General features: G+C 37.8%; 1 protein-coding gene across 1 annotated transcript in view; it reads left to right on the top strand.

Moving 5' to 3' along the window:
• The window catches only part of B3GLCT (beta 3-glucosyltransferase), a 124,667-nt gene that overhangs the window by 57,562 nt on the left and 43,566 nt on the right, over positions 1-23,539 (top strand). Inside the window, exons 8-12 of the mRNA XM_035718567.2 lie at positions 6,392-6,455; positions 11,732-11,851; positions 13,531-13,600; positions 20,605-20,718; positions 23,440-23,539. Coding sequence (XP_035574460.1) covers positions 6,392-6,455; positions 11,732-11,851; positions 13,531-13,600; positions 20,605-20,718; positions 23,440-23,539 — 468 coding nt within the window. The remainder of the gene's footprint in view (positions 1-6,391; positions 6,456-11,731; positions 11,852-13,530; positions 13,601-20,604; positions 20,719-23,439) is intronic.

The raw sequence follows: 23,539 nt of genomic DNA, 5'->3' as shown, positions 1-23,539 counted from the left end.
TCATGCTGATTGATTTGCAAATGTTGAACCACCCATGCAGCCCAGGAATAAGTCCCACCCAATCATGGTGAATAGTCCTTTTAATGTACTATTGGATCCTATTTGTAGTATCTTGGTAAGCATATTGGCGTCCATGTTTATCAGGGGTATCTGTCTGTAATTCTCCTTTTTAATGGGGTCTTTGTCTGATTTGGAGATCATAAGTTAATGCTCACTTCACAGAACAAGTTTGGAAGTTTGCCTTCCATTTATATTTTTTGAAACAGCATCAAAAGAATAGGTATTATTTCTTCCTTAAATGTTTGGTAGAATTCCCTTGGGAAGCCATCTGGCCCTGGACTCTTGTTTTTTGGTAGGTTTTTGATTATTGCTTTAATTTCCTTGCTGGTTATGGGTCTGTTAAGATTTTCTCTTTCTGGGCAGATGGGGTGGCTCAGTGGTTTACCGCCACCTTCAGCCCAGGGCCTGATCCTGGAGACCCGGGATAGAGTCCCATGTCAGGCTCCCTGCATGGAGCCTGCTTGTCCCTCTGCCTGTGTCTCTGCCCCTCTCTCTCTCTCTCTGTCTCTCTCTCTCTCTGTCTCTCTCATGAATAAATAAGTAAAATCTTTAAAAAAACAAAAAGATTTTCTCTTTCTTCCTGTTTCAGTTTTGGAGGTTTATAAGTTTCCAGGAATGCATCCATTTCTTTCAGGTTGCCTAATTTGTTGGCATATAGTTGCTCATAATATATTCTTAAAATCATTTGTATTTTCTTGGTGTTGGTTGTGCTCTCTCCTCTTTCATTCATGATTTTATTTGGATCCTTTCCCTTTTTTTTTTTAACGATTTTATTTATTTATTCATGAGAGACACAGGTAGAGAGGGAGGCAGAGACACACAGGCAGAGGGAGAAGCAGGCTTCATGCAGGGAGCCCGACGTGGGACTTGATCCCTGGTCCCTAGGATCACGCCCTGGGCTGAAGGCAGGTGCTAAACCTCTGAGCCACACAGGGATCCCCCTTTCCCTTTTTTTTTGATACATCTGGCTGGGGGTTTATAGGTCTTATTAATTCAAAGAACCAGCTTATAGTTTTGTTGATCTGTTCTATTGTTCTGGTTTCTGTTTCATTGATTTCTGCTCTAATCTTTATTACTTTTTTTCTTCTGCTTGGTTCAGGCTAGATTTGCTGTTCTTTATCCAGCTCCTTTCAGTATAAGGTTAGCTTGTGTATTTGAGATTTTTCTAATTTTTTGAGAGAGGCTTGTATTGCAAAGTACTGCCCTCTTAGGACTGCCTTTGCTGTATACCAGAGGTTTTGAACAGTTGTGTTTTCATTTTCATTAGTTTCCATGAATCTTTTTATACCTAAAGGATATTAATCTTTTTAATTCTTCTCTAGTTTTCTGGTTGACCCATTCATCTTTTAATAGGACACTCTTTAACACTCTTTAACTAAATTTGAGTTTCTTCCAAATTTCCTCTCGTGATTGAGTTCAAGTTTCAAAGCATTGTGGTCTGAAAATATGCAGGGAATAATCCCAATCTTTTGGTATTGGTTGAGGCCTGGTTTGTGACCCAGTATGTGATCTGTTCTGGAGAATTTTCCATGTGAACTTGAGAAGAATGTGTATTCTGTTGTTTTAGGTTGGAATGCTGTGTATATGCCTTGTGAAGTCCGTCTGGTCCAGTGTCTCATTTGCCTGGGTGGAGTTGATCTGCCCTTGTTTCCTTATTGATCATCTACTTATATGATCTGTCCATTGTTTATATGATCCGTCCATTGCTTTGAGTGGGATGTTGAAGTCCCCTACTATAAATGTGTTATTTTCAATGTGTTTCTTTATTTGGTTATGAAATTTTGGTTATTAAATTAATTTGGTTGATTAAAATTAAATTAATTTGGCTGTTCCTAAATTAGGAACACAAATATTTATAATTGTTAGATCTTGTTGAGCTGACCCTATAAGTATGATATAGTGTCACTCTTCATCTCTTACTAGTCTTTGGTTTAAAATCTAATTTGTCTGATATGAGGATTGCTACTCTAGCTTTCTTTTGAGGTCCATTAGCATAGTAAATGCTTATCCACCCCCTTACTTTCAGTCTGGAGGTGTCTTTACGTCTAAAATGACTCTTGTACACAGCATTGATGGGTCTTCCTTTTTTATCCAATATGTCTTTATGTCTTTTGATTGGAGCATTTAGCCCATTTACAGTCAGAGTAACTATTGAAAGGTATGAATTTAGTGCTATTGTATTACCTGTAATACAATACAGGTTTTATTAAACAATACCCTGTTTCTGTAGATTGTCTCTGTTTCTTTCTGGTTGATATTACTCTTGGGCTCTCTCTTCAGTTACAGCATCCCCCTTAATATTTCTTGCAGGGCTGGCTTGGTGGTGACAGATTCTTTCAGTTTCTGTCCTAGAAGCCCTGTATCTCTCCTTCCATTCTGAATGACAGCCTTGCTGGGTAAAGTATTGGATAAAGTATCCAATATTTTATCCAAGCTAAATAAACATGGCTGCATGTTTTTTTCATTTATTACCCTGTATATTATCATGCCAGCCCTTTCTGGCCTGTCAGGTCTCTGTGGATAGGTCTGATGCTGGTCTAATATTCCTACCCTGTAGGTTAGGAACCTGTTGTCTCAAGCTGGTTTCAAGATTTTCGCTTTATCTCTGAAATCTGCAAGCTTCACTATTATATGTTGGGGTGTTGATCTATTTTTATTGATTTTGGGAGGAGTCCTCTCTACCTCTTTAGCATGAATGCGTGTTTCCTTCCCCAGGTTAAGGAAACTCTCAGCTATGATTTGCTCAAATATATCTGTGGCCCTCTCTCTTTTCATCTCCCTCAGGGTTTCCAGTAATTCAAATATTTTTCATTTTATGGCTTTGCTGATTTCTTGAAGCCTCCCCTCAGGGTTCATTAGTTGTTTTTCTCTCTTTCCTCAGCTTCCTATGCATCAACTTGTCTTCTATGTTACTTAATTCTGCCTCATTTACCTTAGCTGTTAGAGCATCCAGTTTAGACTGTATCTCAAAGCATTTATAATTTTGGCTTGATTAGGTATCATTTCTGCACTAAGAGATTCTCTAGTGGGTTTTTTTTTTTTTGCTTTTTCCAAACCCAGCTATTAATTTTATACTTATCCTGAATTCCATCTCTGACATTTGACTTATATCCATATTGATCAGATCTGTGGCAGAGTATTACCTCTGGTTCTTTCTTTTGTTGTGAATTCCTCCTTCATTTTGTCCAGAGAAGAATGGATGATGAACAAGTAAGTACTATCAAGAATATCAACTAAGACCCAAGTGAAATACACTAGACAAATCCCAAGAGGTCAGAAACCAGAAAAAAAAATGAAAAAAACAAAAAGAGAAAAAAAAAGTGTATATGGGGGTAACAGAGAATATCATCCCACAGGGTGGACAGAATAGGGTGATCCACTTGATCCCGAGTGAATTTTGGTCTGTGTGTTAGAAGATACTACATACCAAATTGTAAAGAAAGCAAAACTTATGTATATATACAAAATTAAAATTGAACAGTGAAAGGAAGCCAAAATGAAGAATATATCTATAAAATGTAAATGTAAAAAACAAAGAGTTGATAAAATAAGAAACTAGTTGAAATGGGAAAAAAGAAAAAAAAAGGAAAATTTTAAACTGAAAGATAAGTGAATTGTGAGAAAAAAACCCATGAATTCTATATATTATTTTCCCCTAGTACTGGAGTTTTACAATGCTGTGTGGCCTGTACATTTGCTGTTCACCTGTTCTTCCAGTTGGTCTTCTGGAGGAGGGGCCTGCTGTGCTGATTCTCAGGTGTCTGTGCCTGGGTGGATTTGCCCTGCCCTTTGCCAGGGGCCTGGGCTCAGTGTAAGCTGTTTTTGGTTGCTCTGTGTGGCTTTTATTTCCTCAAAGGTTTCTGTGCCTCTTTTAGAGGATTGAAATAAAAATGGCTGCATCCTGATCTCCAGCCCCAGAGCTGAAAGATTGCAGTGCTGTCTCTTCAGTGAACCCTCAGGAATAGATGGTCTTCACTGGCTTACAAATGGGGCTGTAAAACTCAGTGGAACTTCTCCTAATGTGGAGTCGAAGGGGCCCCCTGCCTGTTGCAAGTTTCCAGGCTTGCTGATTGTGTCTTTAGAGCTTGTGTTTTGGGACATGACTTAATGTCTTCTAAAAATAGAAAAGCTGAATATCAAGTGTCATATTTGCCAGGAACTGAATATTTGATGAGGAAATATTTTATCTGAGTAATTAGAATTTCTGACCTTAATTTTTTTTTTTTTTTTGGCATTGTTGGTTACTGAAATTAGCATTTGGAGAACCCTCGTGCTATCTTGTTGTATAGAAAAGAGAAACCTAGTGCCCACTTTTAGGACTTGCTTTTTAAATTCGGTAGATGCCCTGCACACTTTTAGGACTTGACCACATTTGTAAGTTGACTGACTTAGGCTCAGGGTGTTAGAGGCAGACTTGTCCATGTGACCTTGATGCTGAGGTAACCATCACTTAATGTTATAGTAGACCTCATGAGCTGCCAGGCACATCCACTTAAAAATGTCAGTGTATGTCTTTGTGTGTCTTTGAATTAGTCATTGTCCATCTTAATGAAATTCTGTCCGTGCCCCTCTAAGGTCTCCCTCAAATACAAATGTTTAAGAATTGAATGAAAAAGAAACTTAGAGTAAAAAAATTAGAAAGCATGTTGAGGGTAACAAGGCAGAAGTATTTATTGCCTAGTAAAAAAGGGGCCTGTGATGCACGGCCATCTAACAACGGACGCCAAAACCACTGGGTTCCCACCACAACTCCGTGCCCCTGGCCTGTGGCAGGAGGTGCAGGTTTATGATTTTCTCTGTCTTTGGTATCTGAATGTGGTCTGATCAGATTTTGAAGACACTTGGCATAAGTCCAGATTCCAAAATTACCTTGATTCTGTTTATTTATAAAAACTGACTCTAACTGAGCAGGCTTCAAATGGGATGAGAATCCACGCCAGGGCCGATTTTTTTCTCTTAACATATATTGGGAGTGTGTCTGAGAACGTTGTCTCTTTATGTATCCTCACCCACTCCTCCTGAAAAATCTGTGGGCTGGTATTGAGCAGGAATGTGACTGAGATTACCTGGGCTGCTTTTGGAGCTACCTGCCCCCAAGCTTCATTAATAATCTACACCTGGACAAATACTTTAATACTAAACTTAAGTGATAACCTGTGTCTTTCTTCCTTTCCTCTAATAAAAAGTAAATTTTAAAAGAAATCTTTGTGGTTCAACTAGGCTGAAAACTCAGTAAAGAGTTTGAAACTTATTACTACATTTCCTTTTAAAACCACTATTATATCTTTATAGTTAAAATATGTGCTAGGGGGTTTGTAATAGAAACCAATGGTCTAGCCTGTAGCCCTTTGATGGATATAGAACCGTATGGCATTTCAGTGGTCTTGGTATGTAAGTCTACCTCCTGCAGCTTGGAATCAAAGAATATCTTGCCCTCATTTATTCAGGCAGCTCATTGAGTGCTCCTTTTGGCTAGGCGCGGTGGCAGTGCTGGCGATACAAAGACTCCATAGCACAGAGAGGCACGTATACACAACAGGATGTAACATGTTTGATAAAGTTAATGGGGCTTGCTTCCTATTCTAGGAGCAAAGGAATTTTCCATTTATGCCGGTGGGCAAGTCTGGCAACCTTCTCCAGGAGAGGCACCCTTGAGTTTGATCTTGACCAAAGGTTTGCCAGGTAAAGGTTGGGTGTGAGTGTACTAGGCAGATGTACAGCGAGAGACACCAGTGGGCAGGTATGTGCTGTGGGTATAGCATAAGTAGGTAGGGTAAGTATGGAGGAGTTAGGGGACAGTGGAAGGACTCTCATCGGCATGGCAAGAAGCCAGTGAAGATTTCTTTAAGCAAGAAAAGGACTTGAAATGTTTTTTCTTTCCAGAAATCATATGCTTTCTTCCCCTAAAAACACAAACTACAGTTCATTTGGATTATGAAAAGGAGGAGACTAAAAAGTAGCAACTTTTTTTTTTTTTTAATCTTTTCTGTCTTCTTTCTCTGTCAGGAGTCAATATACTTTCAGGAGTCAGTAAACTTTGTGGCTTTGTTTTTAAGGCATTTACTGTATTGTGTTGTAGTTTATCTTATTTGCCAGATGTTGAAACAATGCTACATTTGCAAAAAAGGCTTGCCTTCATTTGCTCAACAAATAACTCCATTTTCACAGGGCTTTGCCTCAAGGAAATGTGAAACTCTTAATTTTATCTTAAAATGTGTGCTTTTAATCTGTTTTCAAACATTAGAAAGTCTCAATGTGTTATTCTTGTTCAATGCTTCTTCTGATTAAGAAAAAAAAAAAAACGCCACCTCAAATTGTATCTATTTTCTAGGCTTACCAAGAGGTTAAAGAGTGAATCCCTGAAATCCGACTTTACAATAGACTTAAAACATGAGGTACGTCATGGCTTTTTTGTTAAAAGTCTTAGTAATCAAGAATCCATGTATTTTGATGTAAAAGGTGTTTTTTATTCCCTAACAGTGTGCCCTCCCCCAGTGCATCTATACATCTTCTCCCCACCAAGGTAATTCTTCTCCCGAAAATTAGGTCTTTCTCTGTAAGCTCATTTTAATCATGTAGGTGGAGAAGGAGCAGTGCAAGAGATTGCATCTGTGATTCTTAATATTTGTATTTTTTTAAAGCTAGGTATACTGGGTGCAAAGGTGGATTTCTAAAAACATGCAAAACTGCCATTTGCTCTTATTTGGTACTTTGGTTGTACACATGTCTTGGTCATGTTTCTGTGCTTGACCCTCTGGGGCAGAATTGAGCCAGTTGGTCCCAAGAGGCAGCCATGGCATACCAGTTGAGACCCGAGCATCCTTGGTATTTAGTGGACATCTGTGACCCACCATCCTGAAGGCAGGTGGCAGGTGTCCCATCATTAATCATTACTGAATCATTGTTAAGAAGATTTCTTTGTGGGTTTCATTCACAAGCATAACTGACTGCCTAAAACAGCCCCACCTTTCTCTGCAAGAATCTGTATCTTAGGACAGCTAGATCGGTCTTGACATGTAACTCAGTCCAGCAGTGCTGGCAGCCTGCCAGGAGCAAAAAGGGCATGCACAAGGCTTTACCTTCTTGGATGTTTGCATGTAAGGAAATAGTTCATTGGAGGAGAAATAGACATGTAAAAATCATTCCTCCTCTCCATAGAGAGGAAAGAATGACTAATCAAAAGCACAGGTCTGCCTAGATATTTTTGAAGAAGATTGAACTTTTTGATATAGATACCCAGGTTCGGGAATCTATAGACACTAAATACATAGAAAGAGTATTTCTAATTTATGTGAAAGGTATGAAGATCAGTCAAAATATCTATGATGTAATCACCTGGCTTAAGAGCTGGAACATCACCTCATGTTGAAGCTAACCTGAATGTGACTTTCCTTGTCCCTTTCACTCTTATTAGTAAACATTTTCTTGAAATCTCTCTTCCTTTTCTTCATATTTTACAGCATATGACTGTATCTCTGAATAACACATTATGCAATTTTGCATCCTTCTGGACTTCATATAAACAGAATTGTACCATGAGTATTGTTCTAACTTGAAACTCATCCATGTTTATCTGTGCAGCAGCTCTAACAAACTTATTTCCACTTTCTGCTTCAGTCTCTCCTATGGCTATGCCAGTTTACTTATCCATTCTCCTGGTGGTGGGCTTCTGCATTGCTATGGGTTTCCTGCTATTACAGTCATTACTTCTATGAGGGTTTTTTTTTTCTTTCTTTTCTTTTTTTTTTTGTTTTTAATGCGCATCATGATCATTGGCAGGAGTTTCTCTAGGGCAGAGACTTTTAAACTTTTTTTTTTGTACTGTGATCCACTTTAAAAACTACATTTTTCTTTGTGACCCAGTATATTTGCATCTGTTGTTATTGTGTTACTGATTTCTAGCTTAATATTATTGTATCTATATAACAGTAATTAGGAATATTTTTAGGCTTATGTGGTGGCCTGGTTCATGTTAAATTTTCGTGAGTAGAGAAAAAGATATATATGCTATAATTTGGGGGGTGTAATATTCTCTTTATTAAAGAAGAAATAGATTTAATCGAGTAAGTTAATCTTCCTTCTTGTTCCCTCCTTCCTTCTCTCTCTCCCTCCCTCCCTTCTTTCTACTTTTGTCTGCTTGATCTATCATTTATTAAGAGAGGAATGGGAAAATCTTCCATAATAATGGTGCATTTGACAGTGCTTCCCCTTGTAACTACCAACTCTTGTTTTTTCTAGTCTGACATTGTATTTTTTTTTCCGACATTGTATTAATTAGATGCATGTAAGTTTAGAATCTTTATGTCTTCGTATGAAATCATCTTTATCTCTTGTCATGCTCTTTGCCCTTGCATGTATTTTGTTGCGGTGATTATGTCTATGCTAGCTTTCTTTTAGTATTTGCTTCATAATTGTCTCTCATCTTTTTCTTGGAACCCTTTTGTGTCCTCTTTTAGATGAATTTCTCTTAGGACTATCTTTTTTTTTTTTTTCTCTCAGTTTGCCAGTCTTTGTCTTTAAACCAGGTAGCAAAATTTACACTTACATTGAACACAATTACCATTATATTTAAACTGATTTCTAACACTTCATTTTATCCTTCCCCCCATTTTCTCTCCGGAACTTTTTTAAAAAACTTCCATACTTTCTATATAGATTATTTTTTGTTCTTTCTTTTTCCATTTTTTCCTCCCCTGCTATTTTGGAAGTTCAGTCCCCATGTTTGTACCTTACTGGTTATTTTAAATATTTTAACATGCATTCTTAACCTGACAATGGCCAATTAATTGATGTCCTAAAAATTTGGCAGATGTAGAATAGTTGAACTCTGATTATTCCCCTCACAATTTATATGCTCTTTGTTGTCTAGTATTTTTGTTCTCTTTTTTTAACTCCTCCAATATTACCTTTATTTTATGCAGTTCATAGTCTGTATTAGCTTAACCGTATATTTCCCAGTGTCTTTGCTTGGTATCCCATCTAACTTCTAAGACCTGCTGGCTGGGATAATTTTTTTGGACATTTTTAAAATTCAAATTCAGTTAATTAACATATAGTGTATTACTCGTTTCCAAGGTAGAGTGCGACTCAGGGATTCATCAGTTGCATATAACAGCCAGTGCTCATGACATCAAGTACCCTCCCCCTTAATGCCCATCACCCAGTTACCCCATCCCCTCACCCCTACTCCCCTCCAGCAACCCTCAGTTTGCTTTCTAGAGGTAAGAGTCTCTTATGGTTTGTCTCCCTCTCTGATTTCATCTTATTTTACTTTTCCCCTATGATCTTCTGTTTTATTTCTTAAATTCCACATATGAGTGAAATCATATGATTTGTCTTTTCTGACTGACTTATTTCACTCAGCATAATACTGTCTAGTTTCATCTAGGTCATTGCAAATGGTAAGATTTAATTTTTTTTATTGATGGCTGAGTAATATTCCATTGTATTCCATACACACACACACACACACACACACACACACACACATACACACACAGTATCTTCTTAATCCATTCATCTGTTGATGGACATCTGGATTCTTTCCTTAGTTTGGCTACTGTGGACATTGTTGCTATAAACACTGGGGTGCATGTGCCCCTTTGGATCACTATGTTTGTATCCTTTGGATAAATACCTAGTAGTACAATTGCTGGGTTGTTGGGTAGCTCTATTTTTAACTTTTTGAGACACATCCATAGTGCTTTCCAGAGTGGCTAAACCCAGATGGGATCATTTTTATTCTTCTAAGGCACATCTTTTAGCGTTTCCTTCAATGAGGTGGTAAATTCTCATCTTTTTTCCTTTAAAAACATTTATGTTAACTTTGTTCTTGAAACATAGTTACCATGTCTTTACAACTCTGGGTTGTCAGTCATTTTCTGTCATCACAGTGGCCTTACTGCACTGTGTTCTGGCTTCTGTTATTGTTGTGGGAAATAAAAATGGTCTTACATGGCTACTTTGTAGGTATTCTGGCATTCTCTCTGTCTGCTTTTAAGATTGTAATTGGTGTTCTGCAATTTCACTATGAGATGTCTAGATGTAGATTTTTTTTTTACCATCTGCATAGGATTCGCTGATTTTTTTTTAAAGATTATATTTATTTATTCAGGAGAGACAGAGAGAGGCAGAGGAAGAAGCAGGCTCCTGATATGGGACTCCCAAGATCATGCCCTGAGCTGAATGAAGGCAGACTCTTAACAGCTGAGCCACCCAGGCATCCCACTGACCTTTTGTATAATAGAATTGTTATGTAATTTTCAGAAATTCTCAGCCATTGTCTTCTCAAGTATATTCTCAACCCCCATTCTCTCTGTTATCTCCTCCTGGATCTTTCCAATGGTGTGCTTACATTCTGAATTTTTCTCTTACATTTCCCACCTCTGTTTTTGTTGCACTGCATCTCAGACAGTTTAAGAGCTTTCATCTTTTAGTTCACTATTTTTTATTTACCTGTGTCTAATATGCAGGTAAATAAATTTAATTTTTAATTTAAATTTAATGCTTATCCTAACCATTAATTTTTTTCATTTTAATTATTTTTTATTTTTAGAAGTTTAGTCCTTTCTTTCTCAAATTTGCTTATTTTATATAATCTTTGAAAATAATTTTTTGCTGAAGCTTGAAAGTTTTCTCTTCTTTATGAAATCATATTAAACATAGTAATTTTATAATCTGTGTTTGATAATTCCAAGACCTGCAGTCTTTTAGGTCTGATTATGTTGTGTCTGCTGGCTCTTGATTGTCAGCTCACATCTTTGTGCTTTTTGTGATTTTTCTCTGAGTAGTCTTGCTTAGAACTGTATCTGTGGTAATCCTTTGAGCCCTACAGTATGGTGGGAGTTCCCCAGGAAGGGTTTACATTTGCTTTTCCTGCTGCTACAGGGTTATGTTGACTTGGGGCTTCTTTGAATTACTGTTTGAAGTGTTTTGGACCATGTTGGTGACACAAATTAGGGAAGCCTGGGTTTTGATTACAAAATCTCAGAGAAAATTTAGAGATGATTTTTCCCCTCTATCTAGCTCCAAAGTCCCAGCTTTATGTGGGGGTTGCTCTTAGACATCTCTCACCTTGGGTACATCATAGGCTTTATTTTCTTAACTCTTATCAGAAACTCAGCATCACCAGAGTTCACCTTCCATCTACTGAGTAAAACTACCCTCGATGCCCTTTTTCCCAGGCTCTTCCTTTTGTATATTCTTCCTCATAAGTTCTATACTTCTGTGGCACTTTAGCAATCCAATTAAAATCATTTTAAAGATATTTTATCCAACAGTTTTAGATGTTTTCAGCAAGTCAGTTAGTCAAGGTATGTAGGTACTGTACTATACTGTAGAAAACCAAAATCATGGTAATATTTTCTTTTATCTTTCACTGCAACGCTTTAGAAACCTTAAAATAGCTTCCCTGAAATTGCTTATGACAACTCTGGAATTGTTTGGCAGTCAGAATATGGATTCTTGTTAATGAAAGATTAGATTGATCAATGTGAAGTTACTATTTTTATAAGTAAAAAAAAATCTGTTGAATATCATCAGATTGATATGCTTCGGTCTAAATGCCCTATAGAAGATGTGATCTGCTTTTCTTTGAGATATTTTGTACCTTCTTACACTTGTGGTATTGGCAGTGAGTTCTTTCATTTGCTGCTGGCTCCTGTCCTGACAGATTGCCCTCTACATCTGGGACAAAGGCGATGGGCCTCCCCTCACTCCAGTGCCTGAGTTTTGTACAGATGCTGTGGACTTCTACTGTGCTACCACCTTCCATTCTTTTCTACCACTTTGTGTAAGTAATAGAAAAAAAACTTTCTTGCATATCAAAGGAAAATCTACCTGCTGTGCATAACGTTGTCCTGGCACTTTAAGTATATACCGAAAAGAACTCAACATTTCTTATGTGCCAGGTAAAAAGTTTTTGTCACATTTCTACTAATAATAGTCCTAATCAGGGAAGCACTGTTATTATCCTATTTACACACAAGAAGAGAGGGGCACTGAGAAGTGCTTGTTCAAGGTCACACAGTGAGTCTGGGGGAAGGGGAAGTGAGGACTACAATGGCAGAGACTCACTCCAGAGCCTCTGTGCAGAGCTGCCTGCCACAGTTCTTTAGAGTCAGTGTGCCTGGAATCATTTCTCTTGTTGATGATACAGCATGTGTCTACTGGAATATCTATTTCATTTCCTAGAAGAGTGATTTCAGACATTTCCTGTTATATCTAAGCTTTCTCCTCAAGCCCCTCTCTGCTCAGCTGGAGACCTTGGTTTGATCTCATCTGACACTGTCCAGCAGAACTTTCAGGATGAATGTACTTCTTATGGCATAACCTTGGTCCAGTCCCCAGGATGAGCCTGAAGACCCCTGAAACTCACTAGGTTGTTAACAGTTCGTCCTCAGAAGGGAAAATATATTCATCACCCTCAAAGATTGTCTGTTCTTCTCAAGGCAGTCATACAGAAGTCTGTGGGTTGCATTTTCAAAGATGAATATATGTACACACACACACACACACACACACACAAACACACTGCAGTAATTGGGGAGAATCTGTAATGTTTGCTAAGTTCCTGAGGGGGAAAGCCTGTCTCTCTAGATATGATACTTACTTGTTCTTTAATGCTCTTCTTGACCCCTAATGGGGTCAACCTCCTAGTGTCTTGAGTAATGTGACAAAGCTGTGGTTAGATGTCACTATAAACTGGCTCTAGATGTTTGAGTCATGAAGGAATGTTATTAGAGGCCCAAGACAGATGATAAAGGGGTCAGAACACCCCATGAAGCAGTCTGTGGCCTCATGTATAGGCTGTCCACAGGCTGTGTGCCCCTTTCATGTGCGTGGTCAGCTGGGGCTAGGCCAGCACAGGGCTCCTAATTGCCCTTCCTTCCCTGCACCCAAGTGTTTGAAATAACCCTATTTTTGTCAGAAAATAGAATGTTACTGTAGGCTAGACTTGGGTAGACAATAAAGGAGCCATAGAAATACTTTCAACATCAAAGTAAGACTGGCCCCACAAAAGGGAGTCTGCTCCTGTTTTACACTGAAACATCCCCTGGTTCTCTCCCCTTGTCAAAATCTTCAACAGCTGGGAAGAGGAGGGGAAGGTGACTAACATTTACTGGGCAATTATAATGTGCTAAAAAAAAAATGTAGTAATAAAAGCAGCTTCACTGGTGGTTATTCTGACCATTTTCTAAATGAGCAGACTGAAGTCAAGAGCTGAAGAATGTTGTCTGGATAACACAGTGTGTACAGGGCAGGGCTGGGATTTGGGCCCAAGTCTGGCTGATGTCCGAGGCCTTGTAAGCCTAACAACAGTTCCTGTTTTTGCTTAAAACTTAATCTTGGAAACAGATTTGATGTCCTTGACATTGGAGAATGTCACCCCTACAGTATGTGAGATCTAATATGGGTGTGGATGTGGGTGTAAATATGACATAGACTCATATATGTTTTCTTGTTTTCTAGGGAAATCCAGTGAAGAAAGAGGATATATTTTTTGCAGTAAAAACGTGCAAGAAATTTCATGGTGATAGAAGTATGTTTTGTGTTACTCATTTCTGTTGACCTTTTAAAATCCCAACTGCCTTTTTAAAAAAAGTACAAACCAGATAGGAACTCAAGGGATCATGATACATATATTGTTGAAATGAAAGCAGTTACTTAGTTAGTATTCCTCATTGTACCACTTCAATCACCAAGATCAATTAGAAGGGACCGTTTGTATCAAAACATGAGTGGCCCTAGCCCTTCTGAATACTGTTCAGAGCAGTGTTTTAAATTGGAAATGGGAAAGCGCAGCTGTGACAATCTTGGACACGATGTATGAATAACAATCCATTCTGCAGAACAGTGTCCTATTATGTCCATGTGCCATCTCTGAATTCTATGAAGAATGTTAGAAGGGATTTCAAGGTGAGAGACTGCCAAAAAAGGATGTTTTCTTTGAAGACTAATCCTTCTTTTTGCATTATGGCAGATGTGCACATTGGAACTTTGAAAGATACCTATTTGCTTATGAGTAGATTATACTGCAGAAAAGGCAACAGGTGGCTTATACACAGTGGTCCCTTAAGGAAATCTTGGCATGCAGATGAATGTTTTTATTCAAGTTTTTGGTGTCATTACAGAATTCTACTAAGTTATGGTGATAATGTAAAAAAAAAAAAAGCCCATCCTAAATATAAGTAGACATAATTTCTTTCTTTTTTCGCCTTATTTCAAGCTGCACTTTTCTCAAATTGAAAATTAGACAGTCTTTTGCATTTTCTAATTTTAGCATATATTTTAATTTTTTTCCGTGAAAAGACTGTCGATTTCATCAAGAGTGTGATATTTATGTAAAAGAGATTTCTAAACCAGCTGTCGTTTTCATGGGATTGGAGCTATGGGGGACATTCATTTATATAATTTTTTGATAATATAATACTTACAAATTAACTTTAAAGGGGAACATTTTCCAAATAAAATAATATTATGATTTGGGATTGAAGGTTGTTTTAGATGTTGACATCAATTAAAATCTGGTTATGATGTACAGTATCTTAAAAGTACATAACTATAAACCTTCGTGTTTACCTAAAATAGTCACAGAAAGTACCAAGTCCTATTAAATCAGCCTAATATATGCACTCATTATATAAGGAGTCCTAAGGACTATTAGAAATCAATATAGCAGTTATAATTTTCATCATTCACAAAATTGACCTAGTTTTAATATCCTTTTGCTTATTTTAAAATCTGGAAGGGTGTTTGGGGACAATTTTTAACATATAAAAAAGCATCAAAGGAAATGAATGAGGGGACTTTCTTTTTTTAACAACCAGCAGAAGTATTCAAATTGATATATTTGATCTTGAAGCTGCACTTGGGAGTAGAGACTATTTTCATAATCTTGAAGCTGCACTTGGGAGTAGAGACTGTTTTTATGATGTTAAGAATGGTGGTCGTATTTTCTCTTTTGAAACATTATTCAGGTGACGGTGAGGCAGTAAAATGAGGGACCAATCCTGTTGTATTTTTCAAATTCTACAGAAATGAAAAATAAGTTTGCTAATTTTAATTTAGTAATTTTGAATGATCTAGTTTATTGTTTTATTTGCATAATGTTGAGATAATCATTTTAGATATCTGTGAAACGCTTTTATATTTGAATTTTGAGTCAAACGTCTTTAAAAATTACAATCTTTTTTTTAATAAATTTATTTTTTATTGGTGTTCAATTTACCAACATACAGAATAACACCCAGTGCTCATCCCGTCAAGTGCCCCCCTCAGTGCCCGTCACCCATTCACCCCCACCCCCCGCCCTCCTCCCCTTCCACCACCGCTAGTTTGTTTCCCAGAGTTAGGAGGCTTTATGTTCTGTCTCCCTTTCTGATATTTCCCACACATTTCTTCTCCCTTCCCTTATATTCCCTTTCACTATTATTTATATTCCCCAAATGAATGAGAACATACACTGTTTGTCCTTCTCCGACTGACTTACTTCACTCAGCATAATACCCTCCAGTTCCATCCACGTTGAAGCAAATGGTGGGTAAAAAATTACAAATCTTAAGAGCCTGTTAGGAACATTAAAACCAAACCTCCCAAAGCTGGATGCATTGATTTGCTGCTGTGAATTTGGATCTGGGGTCATTGAAGCCTGAGACTTAATTAAAAGGTATTAGGAGGCTTTCACAGTTGGGTTTCTGTGGCAAGCTCTCTTTAAACTTGGATGTTTGTTTGCAAAGATAGTCTGGGGCAGCAGGATTTTAGGCACTTTGATGTCCATGTTGCTTGATGGAAATGAGCCTGCCAGGCCACTGGGCTCCTCTCCTCCTTTTGGAAGGTAGTCTAACCACCAGATGGTCCAGAAAATTAACCAGTAATCCTATCGGTTAAATTGACAACACCGTATTGACTGCTTCTATACTTATCTTCTTTACGTTTTCTGGTGTGTTTTTTTATATATGTTGTATTATCTGCCTTCATGTTGACAATTCCTTATGATGTGATAATTAATGTTGTTCCCTTGGTAGTGTAGAGAAAACCGAGTGTGGGACAAGACACAGCTGGCCCATGTTCTTGTAGACTATGGAGTAGGTGAACTAGGACTCAGGTTTTCTGGCTCCAAATCCCAAATTCTTTCTGCCACAGCAGACCTGTAGTGTAATCTCCTTGGATGTATTACAATCTTAACACTTGATAAATGGTATTTGATATTCATGTTGACGTTCTGCTAGGCTCAAGGTCACTTTTGACTTGGCCAGAAGTTAGGAAAGTAGGCTTTTTATTTTCAGTAGGAATGGCAATAGCCAGAAACTGAAATCACAGAGGACCTAAAATATAAACCTAGCTGGGCATTTAGACTGCCACCCCTGTCCAAGCATATAACTGCTATAGTCAAGCAGAATACATGAACCGGGGTGGGTTTTTTCTTTTTTCTTTCCCTGTATAGAAAACACTGTGGTAGAAACACTTTAAGTTACAAAAGCCAAATGACAATGAAGGAAAAAAACCCAAAGATAAGATTGTATATTTTACCTTTGAAAAACTGAGAGCTGGCTATACTGTTCATTATATATCTGGTGGCAGGTTCTCATTGTGGATGCACTGCCCCTCGGTACAGCAGAGGACCCCCAGCAATGCCTCTTACTCCTGGCTCCTTATAATGTTGGCCATGTCCAGGGTGAGAGTGAGGGATGGAACTTCTGTTAAAGGCTCCAGTCAAGGCAAGGGAAAGTATACATTGAATTCATTTTTCTTTTTTTATTTTCAATGAAGAATTGATAAAAAGGCAAGTTCCAAAATTAAACTATTTTACCTCTTGTACCTTTTTTGCCTAACAGTGAAACAAATGCTTATGTAACTGCTTTATGTCTGGATTCTGATTTAAATGAAATAAAGTATTCTCAGGACACAGCAAAAATATATTCTATCTTTTGGCTTAAGAAGGAAATACATATTGACACCATCGAAATAGCAACACACTCTTGAGATGCAAGCAGTTAGTAGGATTTTAAAGAAACTTTAAAAGTATTATATAAAGCAAAATAGGCATAGCATGTAACATATTTAAGCAAGGAGAAGGTCTCTGGAGTTTTAATATTCAGCTTGTTCACTTCCTCTTGGGTTATGTGTTTTTCCACTGTGTGACGTGAGCTGTCAGAAAATGTTAAGAATTTTTTTTTGCACCATTTTGCCATGCCGTTCCTGTGCGTCTCTCAAGTATCTTGTGGCAGCCACAGTTTTGTTCATCAAGTGGTGGTGGGTCGTGAGATGTTCTCCTGCTGCAGTCTCCTCTGATTAAAGAGGTAAAATTGCTATTTGCTCAGCATTTAGTTCCTTTTTCACAGCTTCCTGAGCACCTAAAAATGAACACTTTATTCCTTTCAGACTGAAAAAACAAAATACCCTGTTATCTTTACGGCAGTCATCTTGTCTGGAAGAGGCAAATCTGAACAAATTTATTGAAAGGGGTCTGTGGTAGCTGGGTGCTCTTTGGTTAGAGAGGCTTACAGGTACTGTGGTGCAGTCTGCTTATTTCAGACATGAGACGGATTACAAGGCAGCCAGGTAGAAGGCTACACTCTATGTCAAATGATGTGATCAGATTAATTATTAAGGAGAGGGAGGGAGTCAGGTGCTGCCTCATTCAGTTCTCCTCCTGGCTGTTGAACAGATAAAGACATTCCTGATTGCCCAAAAATGTTGTTTTAGATCAGTCCCAAGGGTTGCTTTTCAGGCTTCTGTATACCTCATCTTTAAAATCAGAGGGTGTGTCTCTAACCCTCTCCTGTGGAGAGAGGAGCAGCCAGGGTTCTGTCATTGATATGCATACAGAGACTAGAGGTCTATTTGTCAATTGAAAATAGCAGATTTCTTAAAATCAAGAGTTATTCACATTCGATTGCATGGTAGTTTCTGTACAGTGCTTGTGTCTAGTTCATTTTCATATGTAATCATTTTTGCAAGTAAACTCACCAGGGGTGAAAATGTGTGTTCTGTGCCTTGTAGCGAGACACATCTCCTCCTGCTTCAAGTCTGTAAAGCCATGTGGAAGATTTATACCATCTGTGCAGTGGGGTATTTTTTTTAATAGTACAAGTTTTACTTTGCTCCAATTATAAGTTATCTTGTGGCAGACCTTCTTGAAAGAGGCATTCACTAGTGTTTTATTAGGTGGTAGAAAGTATGCTTCTCTGTATTGAAAATGAGATAATAGATCATGTAACTATATTGAAATATTTTCTCGAAGTTTAATATCCTTAGGAACATGGTGCCTCAATATAAAATATTTTATAAATAGAATGAATTCAACTTAGAATTCAAGCATTGTTAATAAAATAGCAAAATAGACTAGTCTTTTAAAAGTTTTAGGTAATTTTGAGTCAACCTCAGATAAAGATAAAGGCTTTACCTGCTGTCCCAGAAGATTTAGCATTAGCTTTAAATTCTTTATAGCTGGCAGATATGACAAATGCCTTGGGAATTACAGTAATTAGGGTACAGATATTAAAAACTGCTGAATGCTTTTGGGATTATAGAATCATAGCACCTTACTCTATTAAAATGGCTGGTGTGTTTTTATACAATTGGTAATGGTGGCAACAGTCTTGTAGCAAATGACAAATTGCCTTTATGAATAAAACCTTCCTTTAAACTAGTTCCAAAAATAGCCCTAAGCCTTTTGTTAGCACTTCTACAAAAGCCAGTCCTTCTTCAACTATTTATTGAGCACTTATTACATCCCAGACACTGGGCCAGGTGTGGGGAGCGAGGTGCACAGTAATTCTTACCTTGAGGGAAACTTCCGTTTCAGCTGTTTCAAACGAAAACTGAAAGCAAATAGTTAGGTACGGCAAAGAACTCACTCACAACTTGATTTTAATGTCATTTAAATCAGCCAAGAAGAAACATCTCCCCTGCTTAATAAAGCTATTAGAGCAAACAGAAACTGGAGGCTAAAGGCTGAGGACAGTAAAAGCAGACGTTTGCACAGGTTGCATGGCTGAGTGCTGGGGACTGAAGAAGATTCTTGACATTTCCTCACAGCTTCTGCCAGCATCATGCAAGGGAGGACATTTTACCCAAGAGTGAATTAGTGGCAGCAAGCTGCAGGGAGCCCTTTCAGGGGTAAGTCCTCCTGCGTGTTATATGCAAAACGAACTGCCACTGCAGTGCCAAGGTGAAGATTTTCATTGTGCTACGACATGAAAGTATATTATTTTTTTTTCTTTTTTCTGCCCTTCCCCCAGCAGCCTTATCTGTTATTTATGCACCTTTATCCATTTTGACATGAAGAAATCTCTGCTTTTTTATGATTGCAGAAGTACGTCTTAAGGTCTAAAAGTTTAGTGCGTTAAAATAGGTAATTTAGATTATAACAAATGTCCAGAATTCATGGGTCTTTCTTAAAAGCTAGTGAATAATAGATAAAATGGTGCACTTTTGTATTTTATAGACAAAGGCTGAGTTTGACTGAGTTTGTTGGCTTGCATAGCCAAACACTTAGAGGTAATATTGCATTGGGAGTTTTTGTATATGTTTTTATTTGGGCTGGAGGAAAAGGAAAAAGATGAAGGATCTGATAAAATCTCTAAATACTGACCTGAAGATCTAGTTCACTTGTGTTCTGAATCTCTACTCAGATTCTTAAATTGCCAGGGCTGATCAATTTTTTTTCTATTAAAACAGCAGAAACCTCTTTTTAAAATTTAGAGATGCACAGAGAGTGGCTTAAAAAAAGTATATGAGAAATAATTATGCAGATATTTGGTAAGGTGAATTAATATCAAAGAGTAGTCAGGCAGAGTTCTGATCAAGTGTGGAGACTGGAGATGCTTAAAGATAGCTTTAAATTACAGAAAACCGGGGAAGTTTTCTGTTGTTTGTGTTTCTTTTATTAAAACAATTTATCTCTTAATGGTAGAGGTAAAAAATCTGCAATGGTTATCAGTCTTTCTTCTTCCACATTTTTCAGAAGTGCAGCACAAGAATATGCAGTGGGTCTCAGGGTCATGCCCTGGATAGGATTGTGTGGTTCTGTTGGAATCATTGAGTGCGGACGTGTGTAGTTTGAGAAGCTCCCTACACCTATTGTATGGGAGGTAAATTTGTGTCTCAGCCAGAAACACAGAACATTCCTTAGAACTAATTATATTCCCCACTCCTCTAAGAAGCATTTTAAAAATCCAGTAGTGAATTTTAAATGCAATAGCCCATGGGGGCGGGGGGAGAGGAAAATTAAGCACAACAGTATAAACAGACTAGAAAATGTATCATTACATGGACGTGGAATGAGGAATCACCAGGAATGGAAAGTGTTGGGCTCTAACGTATACTGAAAATGGCTCAAGAAGAGGGTTGGTCCCACTCATGTGCTGTCATCAACTAACAGCCTGACATTTCTTAGGGTAGGAAAAGCTAGCAGGTGAAAACACCTGGAGAAGAACAAATAATGGTTCTCTTCCTTTATAGGTGATTATGCTGCCCTTCAGAATGCTAAGCCTCCCTGCATGATTATGTCAGTGACTGTCACTCCTCTCATTTTTTCAGTTCCCATTGTAAAGCAGACCTGGGCAGGCCAGGCAAGTCTCATTGAATACTACAGTGATCATGCAGAAAGTTCCATTCCTACAGTAGATCTGGGGATTCCCAATACAGATAGAGGTGAGTCCTTAATTCATACTACTCTTACTCAGAATGTCTATTCTGAAATGTAGTAAATAAGAATACAAATGAAATGTATTATAAATACTATGATTTTTGCCTTATGTAAGTTTCACTTCCTCCCCTCCCCAACATCTTTACCCATGGATTTGGACCAATTCTCTTGGATTAAGAGCTGCTTTATAAGTACTAAGAAAAGATTCTAAGTTCTTAGGCCATATTGATATGACCAAGCACATGACAATTAGGATTATTTAATGGATCCTTTTATACCTTAATGATTCATTATGACCATAATGGAGTGTCCAAAGTTAATATTATCTTCCCACACAAAAGTTGTCCTCATTTAATTTTAGTAGTTTACCCGGCCAGGATTGTTCTGTGACTGCTGTTTGCCAGCTGCCAAAGCCCTGGAAGTAGGGAAGATAGGAATGAAGCCTATGGTGTCTATCCTCATGAAGCTTATGGTCTCACATTTTGTACCTACCTCTCAAGTAGCACTTACCCACATTCTACATGGTTATGTGTGACATAAGCTCCATGATATTCATGTATTTTGTTAACATTTTAATTAGTAATTGATGGTAATTACCTGTTTTTCTCTTCAGATTGCAGGTTTTCTAATTAAAACATTTTTTATTTAAAAAAAAATGGAAGTAGGGGCACCTGGGTGGCTCAGTGGTTGAGTGCCTTTGGCTCAGGTTGTGATCCCAGAGTCTTGGGATCGAGTCCTGCATCAGGCTCCCCACAGGGAGCTTGCTTCTCCCTCTGCCTATGTCTCTGCCTCTGTCTGTGTCTCTCATGAATAAATAAATAAAATCTTAAAAAAATAAAAATAAAAAAAATGGAAGTAGAAATTTGGCCACTTTAGGCAGCCCGGGTGGCTCAGCAGTTTAGTGTCTGCCTTCGGCCCAGGGCATGATCCTGGAGCCCCAGGATCAAGTCCCACATTGGGCTCCCTGCATGGAGCCTGCTTCTCCCTCTGCCTGTGTCTCTGCCTCTCTCTCTGTGTCTCTCATGAATAAATAAATAAAAATCTTTAAAAAAAACAAACAAACTAGAAATTTGGCCACTTCACTTTCAGATGCTTTTTATCTTAATTTTTTTCTAGTATTCCCACCACATTATTTTCTTTAGTTTTCTGGTTCCCCATACTCTTTTATGAATAGAAAAAGAAGTAGTAAGTTGATTGTCTTGTTCTCTCGAGTAGTTTATCTGGATTGATTCATGGTCACATTTCTCATAAGGCCTTGATTGATAATGTACAATGTAGAATTAGATATGCATTCCTGTAGTTATCAATTCTTCTGACAAGGTTAAATATATTACTGAGTCTGTCTATTGCTTTTGCTTTGGAAAAATGATTTTAGATTGAGGTTTTTTTATTGTTTGCTTTTTATTTTTTTTATAGATTTTATTTATTTATGAGAGACACAGAGAGAGAGAAGGCAGAGACATAGGCAGAGGGAGAGGCAGGCTCCTTGTGGGAGGCTGATGTGGGACTTGATCCCAGAACCCCGAGATCACGACCTGAGCCAAAGGCAGACCCTCAACAGCTGAGCTACCCAGGTGTCCCAAGTTTGCTTTTTAGATTTCAATTTAGGTTGCCTTTAAAAATCATTCATTCATGTATTCCTCATTTGATTTCTTAATTGGTGTTTTGTCTAATATTATTATTGCTATTTATATTCTACCTTGTTCCAAATGGAGTTTGAGATGGCTTTCAAATAATGGTTAAAAATTCATAAAGAGATCAAGAAAAATGAAAATAAAGGTCAAATTGAGTGGTTTAATATTAGCTTGTTCTCTATTGTGTCAGCAAATATCTTGTTGAAATCAGGGGTATATTACTATTTATTGATTTGAGTACTATTTCCAAGCATTGTATTCTTATCTTGGGCCCCAGCATCTTCCATTAAAGCACTGACCTTTATCTGTTGGCATCCAAAGAGCTGTAACTCTTGGCCACCAAGAACACTGTGCTTTGAGAGCAGAACTTGCCAGGATATCTGGCATATGGGAAATTAATAGTAAGTGTTTACAAAGTAAATGAATGAAGGTATAATCTCCTCCTTTTGTACTACTGTTCTGTTACCCTATTAATGTGTGCTTGGGGTTCTAACAGTTCTTTCAGAGTAAGAATATCTAAGGAAAGGTGCCAGGCTTCTGTAATTTCTATGAGACTTAGAACTTTGGAGTGAAGATACTAGTCCTAGTTCTACCTCAGATTATCTAAGTGACCTCCTTTCTCTCTCTGGGCCTCCCGTTTCCCCATGTATGAAATAAATGGCTTAGACTTCATGATCTCTTAAGTCCCCACCCCTTCACTATGTCTATAAAAATTGTAAAAGGATAATTTTAAAAATTTCTACTTGTGCATGTGTCATGACGCACATAAGGTTTTACTTTTAAAACTTTAAAATGTTTTAAAATGAATTAAGTATGTATTTTTTTAACTTAAAAAAAAAGATTTATTTATTTATTTTAGAGAGAAAGGGATAATGTGGTGGGGAAGGGCAGAGGGAGAGAGAGAAACTCAGTTTCCCCACCGAGTGCAGAGCCCAGTGTGGAGCTCAATCTCATGACCCTGAGATTGTGACCTGAGCCGAAACTAAAAGTCAGATGCTTAACCACCTGTACCACTTAGGTTCCCCTAAAATGAGTTATATATGTATTTTAAAGAAAATATTTCACTGTAAGTTTTCTTCTTGCCTTTCCTAGGTCACTGTGGAAAGACATTTGCCATTTTGGAAAAATTTTTGAATCACAGCCATGACAAAATAGCATGGTTGGTCATCGTGGATGATGATACATTAATAAG

This window comes from Canis lupus, chromosome 25, assembly GCF_003254725.2.
Source record: "Canis lupus dingo isolate Sandy chromosome 25, ASM325472v2, whole genome shotgun sequence".
NCBI lineage: Eukaryota > Metazoa > Chordata > Mammalia > Carnivora > Canidae > Canis > Canis lupus.
The sequence above is the reverse complement of the archived record's forward strand: the minus strand, read 5'-3'. Positions and strand labels throughout refer to the sequence as shown.